This window comes from Scomber japonicus, chromosome 15, assembly GCF_027409825.1.
Source record: "Scomber japonicus isolate fScoJap1 chromosome 15, fScoJap1.pri, whole genome shotgun sequence".
NCBI lineage: Eukaryota > Metazoa > Chordata > Actinopteri > Scombriformes > Scombridae > Scomber > Scomber japonicus.
Genome location: NC_070592.1, coordinates 12,423,384 through 12,441,518, shown reverse-complemented (window position 1 = coordinate 12,441,518; position 18,135 = coordinate 12,423,384). Strand labels below are relative to the sequence as shown.

Sequence of the window (18,135 nt, the reverse complement as noted above, 5' to 3'; positions counted from 1 at the left end):
AGACTTATTAGGACAGCCTGATAATAATGAATTGCAGTAGTCCAGCCTAGAAGTAACAAATGCATGGACTAGTTTTTCAGCATCATTTTGAGACAGGATATGTCTAATTTTTGCAATATTACGCAGATGAAAGAAAGCAGTCCTTGAAATTTGTTTTATGTGGGAATTAAAGGACAGATCCTGATCAAAGATAACTCCTAGGTTCCTTACAGTGGTGCTGGAGGCCAGAGTAATGCCATCCAGAGTAATTATGTCGTTTGATAGTGAATTTCTAAGGTGTTTAGGGCCAAGCACAATAACTTCAGTTTTTTCTGAGTTTAATAACAGGAAGTTGCAGGTCATCCAGGCTTTTATGTCCTTAATGCATTTTTGTAGTTTAGATAATTGGTTAGTTTCATTAGGCTTTATTGATAGGTATAATTGAGTATCATCTGCATAGCAATGAAAATTTATTGAGTGATTCCGGATAATGTTTCCTAAAGGAAGCATATATAAGGAGAATAGTATTGGTCCAAGCACTGAGCCTTGAGGAACACCATATCTAACTTTTGTTTGCATGGAGGATTTATCATGAACATTTACAAACTGAAATCTATCAGATAGATATGATTTATTTGTTACCTGCCATGCTGGCCTTACATCAGTGCCACTCTGTGACATGATTATGCAGATAGTTCATAGTAAATGATTATATGAGCTGATTAATACTATATTGATAATATATAAACAGATGGAAAAAAAATTCCCACATATAGGCTACCAATGAGGCAGAGTAGAGTGGGTCATGACTTCACCTACTAGGAAAAAATATACAGTTACAGTCTACGGTTAATTTTGACAATAAAATTAATAAGTTTGGCTGGCGAAAAGGAGGTTTAAAACAAAACATACTTACCAGACAAATTGAACATCGGACTCCTTTGAGGGTTTTTTAGTACAACCAAACGTTAAACAAAACTTTTTCAGCAACCAAAACATTACAATTAACTTGTAATGAAAACACACTAAAACAGCTGAACTCCTGATCTAATCTAGGGTTAGGATGGTTATGATATGTTGTTACGTATATGTTAAGTACATAATTAGCGTTGTCAGTCATGATGTAGGCATGCCCTTAAGTATATAGTATAATTTTACTGTAAATACTTACTTCCATACAATGACTTCTTTTTGGAGCCAGTGGAGTAGCCCCCTGCTGGCCATTGGAGAGATACCAGTTTATGTCACATCCTTGGTTGGCTTCACTTTTCAGACCTGGAAGAACTACCAACTGGAAACTGCATGCTAAATTTGATTATTTTATAAATTGCATTTATGTAGTTCAACCTATATGAAAGCACTATATTTTATGAGCCAGCATTTATTTCTAATGTACAATCTAGTTCACTCAAATACTCACTACTAACTATAAGTCCTCCTGTGGGGCCTGGAGGCTTTTCTATAAAAATATAATGAATGACAATATCAGGAAGCACAGTTGTAATATTAAAAAAATTAATAAAAATGTCTCTGTTGAAGTTATATTTCCTGACAAACACTGTACATTAGAACACACTTGAAATTGTCCTTATATCTGCTTACAACTACATTAGAGTGAGTCATAAACATTTTAACAAGTCTTTATACTGCTTCTAGTTATGTAATGCCATACTTACTTCTGAACCTTCATCACAGTCAACATGAGCTTTGAGCAGCTCAACCAAAGAGGGTATTTGTTTTCAACAAAGCAAAACTTTTTAAAATTAGTGGATTACTGGTTAGCGTTTTTAAAAAATCTTTATTTGTGGGTCCATTAGATTGTTGATATCTTCAGCACCTCAGTTCCCTGTTATTTTAAGTAAAAACATAAAGTTGCAATAATTTGGATACTAAAGTACATCTGCCGTCTCTACAGCTTCATTGTTTCACCTCTTTACAGCATCTGCTTGAACAAATGAACAAAGGCAGCTTTACTGTTTAAAAAAACGATTTAAACTAGCTGGGACCTCTACAAGAGAAAATCATCAATTGAGGTCAATGATGGTTATGATGAGAGATATTCAAAACTAAAATTATTACATGATTGAAGGAAAACATTACAGAAACAATAAACAATAAACACATTTTTTACTGAGGCCAATGGATGGATGGACATACTGTAGTAAGTATTTTTGTTTACCTCCTCTTTAATGATATAGAGAGAAAATGTAGATTTGGTTTTCATTCACACCACACACAAAGCAGCACAGATAGTCTGTAAGGGCAAAAAGTCGATTTTAATAAAAATGACCATAGAACATTTATTAAAATCTAATAAAATTACAATTTTTAATCTACTTCCTTTAGGGCTCAAGTAGAGGGGTGCCAGGTCCCAGTGTTTGAAAATAAATACATCTCATCATCATTGAAGACTGAAGCTGCAGACGTCCAATCAATTTCCTTCCTTATCGTTGTTTATTTTTGTTGTTTTCCTCGTTCTTTCTTCTTCTTCTCTTCCTACAGTTTCTTCAACTCTCGCTCAAGCTATTTGTCACAGTGAAGCAGATAAAAACGGGGACGCACACATTCGACAGCAGGAAAACAGGGTCTGAAGCCACAGCAGGGTTAAAATCAGTCTACAGAGTATGTGTGTATGTGTGTGTGTGTGTGTGTGTGTGTATGTGTATGTGTGTGTAGTTCACCATTATCATTTGAGCCTTAAATATTTTTTTAAAAAGTGTTTGTTTTTTAAAAAGCAGTCTTTAAGCAGCCGGTTGATGTGTTGGGTCGAGTCTCGAAGCCGTGACTGACGTGCATCATGCATGCGATTAAAGGACAAAACAAAGAGCGCTTGAAGATTTTTCCTAAGTGTAGTGTTTGGTCATGACGGAAAGTAACAAAAGGCTGTTCTTTGAATGAAAATAATGAGTTTTCTTCTTTCTTTCCCTCAAAGAAAAGAAAAAAATAAAGCCTGCTGGAGAACACGGAAAAAGTAACAGACTGTGTGCGTGTGCATGTGTGTGTGTGTGTGTGTCCTTTTGCATCCTATAAAACGTTAATTTTCTCTACACAGACGTCGCAGCCTTTTGACTGCAGTTCATGATTTAAATACTTATTTAAAGACCCCCTCCCCCCCGAACAGATGCCATCACTTAAATAAAAAACAAGAAAAAGTCAACCATTATTCCATCAATCCTGAAATGTTCACATGATATGTAGAGATGATGATGATGGTGTGTGGGTGTGTGTGTGTGTGGGTGTGTGGGTGTGTGTGTGTGTGTGTGTGTGTGTGTGTGTGTGTGTGTGTGTGTGTGTGTGTGTGTAGAGGCGGAGGGTCTCCAGTAAAATTTAAAATTAAATTAAAAACACAGTTGGAATTCATAAAATACATTCAGTCTCTTTCACACTATCGGCGGGAGAATCTGTTCTTGAATGCTTTGATAGTTTTGGCCATCATGGGGGCGATTTCTGCAAGAGAGAGAGAGGGGGAACAAACGATTTATGATTCAGGGGATAAAAAGAAAATCACATTCCCAAAAATATTCCTACTATCCTGAACTACGACTCAGGACAACCAATGCCTACTTACTTTTGACCTGTGGCTTGTCCCGGGCGGCATGGCCTCCTCCCGCTGCTCCTCCTCCTCCTCCTCCTCCTCCTGCTGATGAAAAGCGGGATGAGCCGGGAGAAGGTTGAAGACCAGAGGAAGAGGAGCGACTGGATTCACCAGAGAAGTCCATAGCCGGCCTGACTCTGAAAGACACGAGAAGAGATGAAAGGTGTGAGAGTCTGATTAATCTAAAATAAACCAGAGTGCCAGTGAGTGTTGAATTAAACCAAAAAGTGCAGAAAATAAGGAGATGGAGTTTACATTTCTATTAGGACAGTCTATTAATTAATTATGTAGTGTATGCAATGCCAACAAATATGAAAAATCACATTTCCCAGAGCTCAATTTTATTTTCAAATAGCTTGTTTTGTCTTATCAGGAGTCCAACATGTTATGTGAAAAGAGAGAAGAGCAGCAAATCCTCATATTGAGAAGTTGGAACCAATAAATATATATCCGCTTTTCCTCATGAATGATATAAACCATGACTCAGTAATTGACACATCTATTAATGAGCTGATCTTTTCAGGATGAATCATAGTCCTGCACAGAGTAACATACAAAAAAGTTGCATAACGGGTTAAAAAAATATGATTATATAAAGTCACACATATGGTCAAGGTTAAAAATGAACTTAATGTGGGTGGGTAGCAGGTGAGAACAAAAAATGAGAAGTCAGAATATTAAAATGATTTGCAGGATTTGAGCAGTCATTTTAATATTAGTGTGAATTCATTATTAAATGTGTGTGTGAGAGAGAAAACAGTGACATATCTGCACTTTCTTATATTCACTGGTCCGGATTTGACATGGAGATAGATTGCGGGTAACGAGTCGGTTTCAGTACTGAGCTTTGCAGGTGCAAGTTTGCAAAACTGGAACCCTGCAGGACGTTTTAAGATGTGTAGCTAATCACTTTGGTATATTATACATTAACACGTGTTCAGAGTACTATAATAACTCTATTTAAATATTTATAGATGTACATATACTGGACTCTTTCAGACAGTATACCCTCAGAGGAATTAAATGATGCTTCTGAAAGTACCGTTAATGTTTTGTATTCAGCTGTATCAGTGTGCAGTCACCTATAATTCATCTGTGTAATGTCAGCTGTTACTTTGTGTCACTCACCTTCAACAAAGTTATTTATTTTCTTTCACTAGAAGGCGCTTGAGTTGTGTTGTATGTTTTCTTTTATCTGTTTCTTTCTGTTTGGTATGTTGTGCATGTTGTGTTTAATGTAGTAAATGTTCAATATAAAAGTTGACAGTATGTGTGTATGTGTAGAGTGTTTTGTGTATCTGACTTCAACATATCTGTATTAACATGTATGTGAAGTGCAACACACTCTGTTTTTCTCCAGCTTGTCACTGATGTAAGCAATACACTGTCCACCTACCAGAGGGCAACCAAAAACCACTCATATCAAGAAAATACAAATGTTCATCAACTGGGAAAATGTAGAGATGAACCCTTTATAAACTGGTTAACATGTGTGCCCAAAGTCGGTAGGCAGTTTCTACAAGAACTGAAACTGAAATTGAAAATGCACATCCTGAAATTCAAAGCAGTGTGATAACAGGCTCTCTGGATATTTTATGAACGACTGTGAGAAAATGCAGAACATGGGAGTTTTGAGGGAAAAATGAACTCCCCTGTTATGCTGTGCTGTAAATCTATTTCTGTTAATTGCTTGTGAATTTCTAACACAATTTCATTCTGCTGTGCACCTTGAACCTTGAAATAAAACATTTATGTAACATGATGCATCTTTTATTCTCTGTGTTTATTCTTTCTCAACAGCGCAACTTCATCGCCAAAAATACATGAGTCATGAACCTGACTGCAAACATGATAAAAAACCCTGGATAGTGTGATACTGACTTGATGGGAGCTGAAGCGGCAGTCGAGGCCATGGAGGAACCGTCAGTGGTGCCAAACCTCTCTTGTCGGCGGCGGACGTCACGCGGCGGCTTGGCGACGGAGTTCACAAACGCCATCTTGACCTGCCGTCCTGCCGGAGGAAACACAACACTCACACTGAGACACTTAGGACATGAACAAACAAACATACAACGACTTAACACTTCATTATGTTGTCATGTGTGTTCTTTTTTTTTATTTTCCAGACTGATGATTAATGGATAATAATTTGACCTGAGATGTGCATCAGGTCTATCGCCTTAGTGACAGCCTCTCCTACCTTTGGGCTTGTTGGCGTGTGCGGAGGTGATGTTCTGCGTGAGCAACCTCAGTCGCTCCTCGCGCTCGTCGTGCAGCCGCAGGTACATCTCCCGCCACGACTCGTACTCTTGAGGAGACTCCCGCTTAAAGTCCCGCTGACAGTGACGCATCCACAGCTCGTCAGAGTCCTCCGTAAACCACTGAAACAAGAGGAGAGCAGAAGTCTAATAAACCTCCGTTGATATGTGATCTCTGCTCAGGGTGTTTTATTTGTAAGGTGGTTTTTCTGTCTCCTACAAATTCCTGGGAGCTTTCTTTTGTTTTTCCCCTAAGCTGCTCTAAAATGAAATAAAGATTAATATTATTCTTCATTGACAAAAGACTTTAGACATGTTTGCCTGCTGACTGTACAACCAGGCATTTTATAAAATATTATTTTCAAGGAGCAGAGACAGAGCAGAGGACGGCAGACAAAGAGGAGGAGTCACAACATTGCTGCACTTTGCTACACAAGGCAGGAGGATGATGAAATGTCCGCTGTTTGTACATTTCATCATCCTCCTGCTGCAAAGCATTTGATATTAAAAACAGTTCGACTCAGCGCAGAAGTAGGACGAAAGACAGATTTGATCTATTGTAAGGATGTGGCAGACACGTCTTCCTTCCTGACACCCTGAAGAAGACAAATGTGCCAATACGTGTTGACATATATTCTGTATTTGCTCGTATTTATTGATTTTAAACTTCAACTTGAGTGTCTGGAATTAGATTTTTCATTTATGTCACATTTTTCCCATTATAAATGATAAACGGGGAATCATTTAGAGATGAACCAGAATGTGTGATTCTGCAGAAACCTTTCATACTGCAACAAACTGTGACATGAACATCCATTTTCCAATTCTCAATCAGAACGTTGAGAAATAAAAAGAAAATCTAAAATAATCCATGGGGCAAACATTTAGGGAGCACCCTGTCTGTATGTGTCTGTGTGTGTGTGTGGTCGGTCATAGGCTACTTTTGGGGACAAATTTCAAGACTCAGGACAAGTTAAATGGGGACAAAACCGGTGGTTGGGAAAAAAGCTGATTTTGGGGTCAGTGGTTAAGATTAGGGTTAGAAAGTAGTGGTGATGGTTAGGGTAAATATCCAGGAAATTAATATAAGTCTATGTAATGTCCCCCAAATTGACCATGATCTGATTTGTGTGTATTTGTGTGTGTGTGTGTGTATGTTACCTGGTTGCTCTGCTCAATGCGGTACAGCTGCTCTGGGGTACATCGCTCCAGAACCGGTTCCAGGATCTCAAACGGCACTCCTCCCACCTCGGCGATGGCTGAAAGAGCATCAGGGCCGATCAGCAATGTGCATTTGTTTTAACCACACTGGGATACCAGATGGGTGGAGTTTATCAGAGCAGATAGCATCAAGACATGAGGTCACCATGGAGGAACAACTACATGTGGGTGTCTGTGCTCTATTGTGGCTGTTTTCAGTTTTTTTACACTCACAGTCGATGTTGTTCTGCAGGACGCGGATGCACTGCTCGTACAGGGTCATCATTCTCGGCAAGTAGGAGGTCTTTGATCCCGAGTAGACCACCATCTTGGAGTTGAATCGTTTCCCAGTGAAGCCGGCGTCCTCTTCATCGTTGCAGATGGGAACTGAAAGTAAAGAAGAGACTGGGAGTGTAAACAGCCTGACAGACAGCAGGCCTGGAGCTGATATGGCAGCGATCAACATGTAGACAGTTACAAGAAACATTTGAAGAAAAAAATTCACTTGTTTGGACATGTTAAGCAGACCTTTTTGGTGTTTGACACTAAAACTATGTTAAACTGAGTCTGGGTGGACTGAGAAAAAGGTGAGGTTTAAAGCTGTACTGTTACTGTGTGTGTCTAGAGAAAAACAGAAAGACAAACAGATGAAATGACTGAAGGAGCGGGCCAACTTTTATAACTTTTTTAGGATTACTTGTCAGCATTTTTTTATTTGGCAGTCAAAAGTGTAGAAAGACAGGACACATGGACAGAGGAAAGAGAATATGCCAATAGTAATTATTTAAACTGTGCAAGTGTACTGAGGATAACTGCTCCTGTTTTAAGGGCAAAGCTGCTCGTACCTAATATTGATTTAATCGAGGTGCGTTCTGTTTGCCAAACATTGCAGTTAACTGATAATTAAAAACTATTCACTGCATTATTTTTAAAAGCATCCTTTTAGAGCCTGAAACTTTTGCACGGTGCCGTATAAAATGATGAAATGTGCTTCATAGTAAGACGAACAGATGAAGGCTTCAACCAGCAGATACTCCAGATTGCAAGTTACTTAAAAAGCTCTTCCTCTGGCAGCTTTAAGAAGTTAATGCGGACGTGTGTGTCGAAAATAGGGAAATGATGACGTCATACAATGGTCACTGAGGAATTAGGAGCTCGCAAGGAGGAACTGCAAAATTTACATTTATGCATTTGGTGGTGCTGTGACATTTAAAGGGGCTTTACCTTTCCGTCTCTGCGGGGACAGTGGCGTGACGTCGATGGAGGGCAGAGGTCTGTAATTGGGCTGAATCGCCGGCAGAGGGATTTCAGGAAGAGTGGGAACCACCTCGACAACCTGCACAAAAACGACACGAGTCATCATTATTATTATTATCGTTATTATTATTCTTAGAAATTATTTGTAAAAGAAAGTTTCCAAGTAGTAGAAAAACCACAAAAAGAGGCTTTGTTAGTAGCTCTTCCCTGGACTACACAGACAGCAAAGAAACCGTCTGTTGCTAGGAAACAAACATTTTTCCACTCAACAAAAATGTCCTTCCTAGAAAGAACTACTAGAGTAAATGAATCATGAGTTATGATTATTTTATCCACTTATTCGCTCATAATCAATTTTCAGGCTCCAAAAGGAAAAGTAGTTTATTTAACAGAAATGTTACAGATGTTATTTTAATCTCTTCTTAAAGTCAACTCTGCTGCACCTCTTACCCTCTTGTGTTTTTCCGGCGTAGCTGCAGATGAACTGGAGCTCGAATGCTGCCTCTTTTTACTCTGAGTACCGTTTGATTTGCTCGCTTTGGAGGAAGAAGATGAGGACGAGGAAGAAGAGGCGGCTGCAGGCTGAGGGGCGCGATGGGAAGATGACACGGAGGAGGAAGAGGAGGAGTGAGACGGCCGACCGTGTGACGACGAAGACGGCGGCGGCTTCTTCTTCTTCTTGATGGGCGTTGGGGCGTCGTACGTGAGGAAGGACTCGAAGGACATGGTGGGAGTCTCGAAGTCCTCTTCTTCGTCATGGGTTGGCGACTCCTTCGGCGCTCGTGGTCGTCCTGGCAACAGAGAGGCAGAGGGAAAATTTAAACTTTGGCTGGTGATGAGCAGGAAGTGTACAGACTGTTTTTAGAGCTACAAGAAAGGTGTGAAAAACATGCATAAATGTCTTGTGGAGTCAGGTGAACTTTCATGTACAAATAGTTGTTGTTCATCTAAACATATTGAATCTGCTTGTTGGCAGCTTTAAATAACACACAAACACTTTATAGAAGCAGAAAGGATGAGAGATAAAAAAATAAAATAGAAAGTGATCACTCTCTGCTTTCCAGGAAACATTTTAAAGTTGGCTTTTAAAGTTTGAAGATCGTCATTTCCTGTCAGCGGAGTTACTCAACGCTTCACTCTGACGCAGGCAGGATGCTCTTCTGTGTTGTCGACTCGGCACATTTTCTGTTTCAGGCTGATAAAACTAAAGCATCTTTTCTGGTGCACGGATCTGCATCATGAACAGTCTGATCACCACGTAGTCGTGATTTTGGCTTCCGAGATGAATTAGTCTTAATCAAGTAATTGCTGCTCCGATGCTTCAGAACAAGTGCAGAGTATTCATAGTTTAAACTGTCTTACAAATCACTTTATTTTGCTATAATTAAAGTACATCTGCTTTCCGAAAACACACAGCAGTCTCTACTCAGTAAAATACTTTTAAACTTGTTGTATGCTAAGTGAAAGTTTATTTAGAATTAGCTTTAAGACAGAATGACACAACTGAATTTTATTTGTGTCACTCCACCATGATTCATTTTTATTTTAAGATTATAAGTCAAAAAAAAAAAATCAGTGTTTGCAGTAAAATAGAGAGACGTGTTTGTTTAGAGTCAAGGTTTAAACATTTGAGGAATAAGGTAAATTTAAAGGTTTATTAAATCAAAAGCATGAAGGTTTTCTGAGAATAAGAAATGAAAATAAAATACATTTCTATTTAAAGACAAGACAAGTAACGGCCCGTCACTGCAGTGTATATTATGCAGGTCTGTTTTAACCTCCGTTTCAAAGGCCGCTCTATAATCCTCTTATTCCACACTTTCTGTCGGTATCATAAATGTATCCTGCAGCACTTTTCAGACAGGGAGTAAGTAATGTTGCACGCTTCATCACGCTGTAAAACTGATGGCTTTTTGTCATTTTGACATTGGTGATTTACTTAAAATGTGCGGTTTTATTCAGACATGACTGGACATTTATGGGAAGAGACACAAACATCAATGTTTGCACAGTACTTGGCGCCCGGAGAGGGAGCGGTGAGTTAAAAGAGGCTGTTTCTGTTTGTTCACAGGCTGCATTACTGATCCTGGTCTCCTTGTGATCTGATGAGAAGTTCGATCTCCTCATCACATGAGAAACGGCTCTTTCACAGTTTTTCCTTCCAATCAGTTTTACACCTAAAGAGATGATGACTCAGATATTAAATGTGGTTTACTGTTAGGAGGCAAAACAACACGCACGTTTCTCCCTTTGCCTGTTTCAACTTGTGCTGCTGTGACTGTTTTATGTTCATCTGACAACATCCAATTCAGACTTGTAGTGTTGAAAGTGGTATCAAAATGTTACTCTGACCTACAATAGTGGTATTGCTGTTATGATTTTAAAGGACAGGTTCACCATTTTTCAAGTCTGTCTTAAAACAATGTTCAGGTACCCAAATGAACACTGACACATGTTTTCTTGCTGTAATCTGTAATCATTCCTCCTGTTCATACTTTCCTTGTAAGTGATGGGGGACAAAATCCACAGTCCTCCTCTTACACAAAAATTGACTCAAAAGTTTATCTGAAGCCAATATGAAGCTTCAGCCATTCAAATGAGTCAAATCAAGTCAGTATCTTTTAAAGGTTACTGGAGGGATTTTTTTATGACCAAAAAACTATGAAAGATATTGATTTTATTTGACTAACTCAGAGGAGTGAAGCCTCACATTTATCTTTAGATTTTTTGTCCCATCACTTACGTTGTGAGTACATTTGGAGATGATAAACAGAAGAAATGATTACAGGAAGCAAAACCTTGAAAAAAAACTGATGACCAGTCCTTTAATGTCAAAGTGACCAGAGCGCTCACTCAGACCACGGATGTATAAAGAGAACTGAAGGATTACAGGACCCTGTTCATTCCTATAAAAGTTGCTCAGTGGGGCATGAAGCCAAAAACGCCACTTCCTGAAAACATATTGCACATGCTCTACGGGCCCGATGCGTCCATAAAGCGTGTTTTACAGAGAAGTCTGCTGGACAAGGCCACTCACTTCCAGTTTAACCCTCCGGCCAACTTGAATGGGGATAAAATGACTCAATTGTGAGGCTCGTCTACACTTTTGAAATGTTATAGGACCAAATGGATCAAATTCTGATAGCGAAACCAATCATTTCTCGGGTGTTGTGACGCTAAAAAAAAATGTATCTGTTGATTTACAGACATGTCTTTCACACTGAAGTCTTTTTGGGCCTAAAAGCATCATATGATGTAATTATACAGTTTGGTTACTGTGTCAAATTGGCTTCAAAGCTTGACGCTGTTCAGACTATTGGTGATGGTTAAATTACCATCAGATTAACATAAAGGGGTTCATGTTTGGAAAGAGAAGCTTTTAAAGTATCAGCTTTTTAAACTCTTGCTTTAAAATATATCTGTGTACATGTCTGAGCTCAAAGGACAGATTTTTAAAAAAAAAAGAGAAAGTAACACTTCCTGAAAAAGAAGAAAGTGTCTCTGTGATGCTTTTTCAACACACACACAGAGAGACACTTACCATCATCTCCTCCTCTCTTCTTCTCCTCCCTCTTGCTGTCATGCGTGGCAGACTTCCTGCTGTGCTTTGCAGACTTTTGAACTGGACTCTGCTGTCTCTCTCTGTCTGTGCTTCGCTTCTTTCCTTCACCGCCTTCCCTCCCTCCTCCTCCTCCTCCATCGTTACTCATCTGTGCGTGGCGCTGCCGCTGTCCTTCGTCCCTGTCCCTGCTGCGGTCGCTGTGGGAACTGTGGTGGTGGTTCTTGTTGGGCTCTTTGCTTGGCTTGGCGTGTCGGACTTCTTTGCGAGGAGGAGGAGGGCTGGGCTCAGGCTCAGGCTCGGGCTCGGGTTCGGGTTCGGGTTCGGGTTCAGGCTCGGGGCTCCCGTACTCGTCCGACTGGTAGCCCCCTCGCTGCGGGGGACTGTACTGCTCGTGCTGTGGAGGCGAGGGAGAGTAGTTGGTGTGGTAGCCTCTCTCCTCCTCTTCCTCCTCCTCCTCTTCCATGTAGCGGGGCTCTTCCTCAGGGGAGGGCTCACGATGACGCCTGTGACCTCCCATCTCGAAGCCTCGAGAGTGTGCGTGTGACCGCGGCGCCTCTTTGGTGTGACTGTTGGTGGGTCTGAGAGGAAAAAGATGGATAGTGATGAGTTTAACACCGAAACACACCGACAGAGTCACAATAGTGTTTGACTCGACAAAAACACAAATTTTGATGTATTAGCAAATTAGCAGCTCTGCCTTTGGCCAACAGGCACACAGACTTGCTGCTCTTTATACATCAGTCACACAGAGTGGATCAGAGCAGAGAGACGGAAACGCTACAGTTTGCATGGCTCAGGTATGCAGGACGAACCTGTCTGCAGACTGAGGAACCAGTCGTTTCCATTTGGCTACGAGGCCTTTTGCCATCTCTCCGGCTACTTCATTCTTCCTAAAAGAGTTCACAGTCTTCCCCACTCCAGTTTCCTATACGACAAGAGTAAAAGAAAATGAGTTAGTTTTTAATTGAACAGCACAAAAAGGGAAAGCAACAGAGTTATAGCCTGGAAGTTTAAAACCGCAGATAATTAACTTTAAAAGTGTTTGCCATTTAATTTGTATGTGTTCATTTTACTTTTACAACTGCCAGCTTTAACTGAGCAACCTGGTTGGTCCGAGGCATGTTTTAGATTAGGCGAGATTCAGTTTTATTGTCATTGCACAGAGCACAAACACACTGGAAAGCAGTTTTGCATCCAACCAGAAAGAGCAAATAGTCAAATAAGGTGCTGATAAGGTCATATTTACAGGTGGAATATGTGATATATAGTTATATAAACATTAATCTTTATATAAGGGTATTGACATTAGGTGTGATAACTGTGATAAATGTTGTGTGTATGTGTTCAAAAAGCAGCTTCAACTGACAAAAATGTGTTTTTGTTCTCAGCTGATGGTCACTCACAGTTAAAACACATTCACTGCTGGGAGCTGCCCAGTACGACCAGTTAAGGCTTATAACATCTTAAACTGGAGCAGTCAGGAATTCAACACTCAAGAGCATCTGGTCAAACTGGAGATCTGCTGCTCACGTCTGTTTGAGCCGTCTGCTGCGTGGACAGTTACACTCCTGCTGCGTGATTCTTTCTTTTTTTCTCTTTTTTCTTTGGCAGACGTTCTAGTTTGGAAAGCACCAGGATGAGAACAATGAATCAATATATTCTTACCACCAGTATGTCCACAGTCATTGGAAGTTCCCCCAGTCTTTTGAGAGTCTTCAGTAGCTAGAAAAGCAAGGAAAGTAAAACAATAGTGATCATTTCCGAGAAGAATCTGGCATTCCGTTGATTTTTCAATGTCCATACTGCACAGTCTCACTAGTTATTATCACTGCCTTTGACATTATTGGACATTATCGACTGAAATATGAGCCTTTAAATCATAAAACGTACAAGTAACAACCCTGAAAATGTTGATAAGATACAAAACTATGAATTACTTGATCAGATTTTAATTGCTTTGGGGCATCGTAACATGCTTATCAACAAGACTATAACTACACTGATTACTCCTTTCAGACTTTGTACACGTGCGGTCCTGAATGAGAAATAACACTGAATAGAATTACATTTAAAAATGCTGCACTGAATAGCAAATTATATAGATGTCTTTAGATGTTTAGATTTTTATCCATGATGTAAGACCAGTCAGACTCATAAAAAACTACCTTCAGCAACAAGGGGAACGAGGAGCTGATGGGTTGTTTCTTAATTGCCAATCTGAACTGAACGATAGGGCTGGGCATTGGTACTTGATATCTTTAAGGTATCGACCAAAATAAACTGATACCAAGTAGTATCAAAACATCTCCCATCAAATGATACCTGCATTCGATCCTTTTTGCACCAACACATGGATTTAAAAGTGTGTGTGCTGTATACTGTGACCCACATGCTGAGTGGTGGTTTTCCATGACATGATGGGTATCAAATAAAGTACTCAATTGCTATCAGTGTCACTTTAAGGGTACTTGGATTGGTACTGGTATCGTAATTTTTTAAATGATACTCAGCCTTACTGAACATGGACTCTAATAGGGATGTTACTAACTATTATTTTCATTACTGATTATGCGATTACTTGTTTGATCTATAAAATGACAGAAAACCAAAAAACGTCCATCACCAAAGTCCAAGGTGATGCACTTAAATGTCTTTCTTTTTTTTTTTGTCCCAACCAAGAGTCCACATCCAAAAGATATTCTGTTTACTGCCATAGAAGAGTAAATATTCACATTTGAGAAGATGGCATATGAGAATTTGGACATTTTCTTCTTGAAAAATGACTCAAAGTCAAAACAATTAATATACAAAATAACTGGAGATTAATTTAATAGCTGGCAAGTTATTGATTTATCATTGAAGCTCTAGACTCCAGCTGATAGTATTTAGAGCTATCATGACACAGACAGAAGAAAACTTAATTATGACTGTTAAATTAGTGTCAATCACTGCTCCCCTAGAGGCCTCCATGACTGGTTTGACCAGGTTTGGATTTAAAGAGCTGCTCTCCCCTCATGTGCTTGAGGATATTCTCATATATTTGCATATCTAACACATTTATATTTGAGGTTCTCTGACGTGGAAAAAGTTGAGAGATTCACCTTGACTTTTTTTAAGTTCAATATACAGTTACATTAAATTGAAAAAGCAGTTCATCTCTGTCTGATTCACTGTGAACAGCAACATTTCAGACTCAATCCTGCGTCATGGAGACTGAAAGATGTCGTGGCCTAACGGGGCAGGGCTGACATAAACCCACAGAGCTCCACTTTCACTGCTTATTTTATTAGTTTTTTTAGGGGAGGTGGGGGGGTGACTGAGTTTGTCCTCGGTTTACTAAAACTAATCACACCGGCTGAGCACAACAACAACAGCAGCAGCTCATATCTGCTTTGTTAGGAAGCACTTACATTTCTACCACACAGTAAACAAAGAGAAGGTCGTGATTTTAGTCTTTATCCGATTTTTAATTTGGGATGTTTTAATAGCAAATATGTGCGGAGTGATTTAGGAGTGAAAGTTACCAAATGTGTGTAACATTATCGGGCCAGAGCCGCTGCATCTGTCACTACTGTCCGCAGCAGAGTCAGCTAGCTGCTCGGCTAACAGCTACACTGGCCTCAGAGTTTCGTTTACAGATGAATTATGATGTGCTTTATTGTTATTATTTTTAATATCCGACAGAGCATGTGACAGCAGACAGTATACGGAGCGGACAGGTGTTAATGTTAGCTGTGATTCAGGGTTAAAGAAGTACGTTATTAAGTTAAAACCCCTTAATTATCGTGACGTTTCACACGCTGCGTTCAAACGCTGTCGGACATCTTGATGTTGTAAGACTGTTGACTAGTAGGTTTTGTTTTTTTAGTAAGGATGGCTTTTCTTTTCATTTCTGGTGGACTATTTAATTACATTATCATATTTCTCTTCTTCAGGATAGCTTAAAGGAAAATAGTGTATACACTAGCACACACTGTATAATCAGAATATTTACATGAGTAGATTTTTTTTACTATGCAAGCCACCAAAATGAAATGTCTGAATGTATTTAAAAATATGTCTAATATAAGCACTACTGAGTGACAGAAACCTATTCAACACACTATTTATATTGACGTAGATCCTGGTAAAGGATTGAGATTAAGAATAGAACTTCTACATTTTCATTTTCATTCATTCATTTTGAGATGAATCAATCCAGTACACTTCTTAATCTAAGTCTAAATTTAGCCTAATGTTCCCTTTACAAAACAGATTTTGAAACAACATAATCTATTTCTTCTTGTCACTGGATGCAAAGGGAGGACTTTTTTAAAGAAAATGTATCTGTTGAACTTATGTATGAATTTTTAAAAATTGAGGAACTGGAACGTACTGATTGACTGAAGACGATTACTGCAAAATATGTCAAGCCAAATCAAACTCACAGTTATTGTTCATGCTTTTTATACTGAAATGTATGACCATAAATTAAATGCTATTAAATTAAACTCACTATCCTTCATTTTTTTAATTTAAAATTTAAACACCTTTGAGTTGTCACAGTCTAGAGGTTTCAAACTCTTTTCATTCTGGGGCCACTTCAGCATTATGTTTACTCTCAAAGGCCCACTGGTAAATGTAAGACTATCAAATTACATGTATCAAATTGTTATTCACTAATTGCTTCAGCAATTGATTATTATTAGTTTTAGTAATAACTTAATAATCAATAACTAGCTCTGAATATGTATTTCTAGGAAAAATAATGGCAAGCAGACATTCAAGTGTACAACTATAATAGCATTTATTTAAAAATTGAAGTTTACAAAGTACTAGCCCTGTAAGTAATAGTGGCAATATAACAATTAAAGGTTGATTGAGTGATTAATCAACCTTTGAGTAGCCTTTATAAGATTCAGAGATTCCAGATAGTACCCAGCATCTGCCCATTTAATTTGTATATTATCACAGATTTTAGACTCAACGTTAAATTCAATTATTGAGATGGCCAACCCACATGTACATACATGCTCTCACAGGTTAAAAAAAAAAAGAGGTGCCAGGCCTTCAGTTTGACACACGGCTTAGTAAAGCAATCGATTAGTTGTCAACTACTAAATTAATCACCACTCATTTTAATAATTGGTTATTATTAAAGTTATTTTTATTTATAAATGGAATAATCACAGCAAAAAGCTACAGTCTCAGCTCAGCTACAGATCCCTCAAAAAAAAAAACTCAGCTGAATGCTCCTTTACGTCAAAGATGCTCAGAAATCGGAGCCCGCCACCGGCACTTAAACGCAGCATTTAATAACCGTTGCGACTTTCGGACAACTGCCTCGGCAACGGTTACGTGTCGCGCTCCGGAGACTAACGACAACATGTCAGGAGACGGTCGATACTAACGACCAAATCTCTCCGCCTCGCCCGGTTCAGTCGTTACCTTTCGGGGCTCCGGGTTCTCCAGGAGCCGGGACTGAAGTCTGTCCACTGTTTCCAGCAGTTCCTCCGCCATGTTTACTGCTGGCAGCCTCCCTGTCGCCCGGAAACGACTTCATCCTGACCGAAGAGAGAAAGGAGAAAAAAACGGAGAAGTTCCGCTTATTTAAAGTTAACTTCTGTCGGTACAGGCGTTTAAATTCACACACAATGCTTCAATAAATTAAACACAGTAAAAAAAATACACCGTTTAATATATTATTTAGTGTATAATACAGAAATATAAGTTTGAACATGAACAGAATAATTGCGAAAGACGGAACTACGTCACAGCACAGCTGACGGCGTACGCAGGGAACACCTGTTGGTGACGTCAGTGAAAAAAACGCTGAATTGTCTCAAAGTACTTTTACCATTTGATTAAAGTTTTATTATTATTATTATTATTATTATTGTTATTTATTATGACATGCATTAGAAGAGACAACACTTAACTGAATCACCAACTCTTACGAATCTTTTGGTTTGCACAAAGGAGATGAAACATATTGATTCCATTTGATTTTTCTTTGCCCCAAGTTAAAAGGAAAGTACATATAAGGTTTACATTCATCAGGATGACAGAAACACGAAATAAACAACTATTTATTTTAGAAATGTATCTTATGTATTTTAAGTGCACATTGATCAATATTCACATTTAATTTTTAAAATGTATCACAACTCTTTGCCCAAACACTCAATCTAAACACTAAACAAACAATACAATCAGATAGGAGAAAAAAAACTACAAGTAAGTTAAAGTTAATTTTTTTTAAAAACACACACTTCATAAACAGATTTTAAGCATAACTTAAAGGG

The 18,135-nt window shown here is 38.9% G+C and overlaps 1 protein-coding gene across 1 annotated transcript; it reads right to left on the bottom strand.

Annotated features, from left to right (window-relative positions):
- Positions 1–2,236: 2,236 nt before the first annotated feature.
- On the bottom strand, positions 2,237–17,497 carry eloa (elongin A). The gene is made up of 12 exons (XM_053334928.1): positions 17,279–17,497; positions 13,517–13,573; positions 12,664–12,776; positions 11,831–12,429; positions 8,740–9,080; positions 8,257–8,368; positions 7,267–7,419; positions 6,994–7,091; positions 5,775–5,955; positions 5,456–5,585; positions 3,548–3,711; positions 2,237–3,426 (listed from the first exon to the last, which is right to left on the bottom strand). Exons 1-12 carry the CDS (start codon positions 17,348–17,350, stop codon positions 3,365–3,367), a joined length of 2,082 nt encoding a protein of 693 aa, XP_053190903.1. The 5' UTR covers positions 17,351–17,497; the 3' UTR covers positions 2,237–3,364.
- Positions 17,498–18,135: the final 638 nt, after the last annotated feature.

Bases quoted from the DNA above. Each gene is read 5' to 3' on its own strand.
- eloa (XM_053334928.1), bottom strand. From the start codon at position 17,350: ATGGCGGAGGAACTGCTGGAAACAGTGGACAGACTTCAGTCCCGGCTC. The intron at 13,574-17,278 runs GTAACGACTGAA...TTGCTTTTCTAG, and splicing joins AGAACCCGGAGCCCCGAAAG to CTACTGAAGACTCTCAAAAG. The intron at 3,427-3,547 runs GTAAGTAGGCAT...TCTCTCTTGCAG, and splicing joins GGACAAGCCACAGGTCAAAA to AAATCGCCCCCATGATGGCC.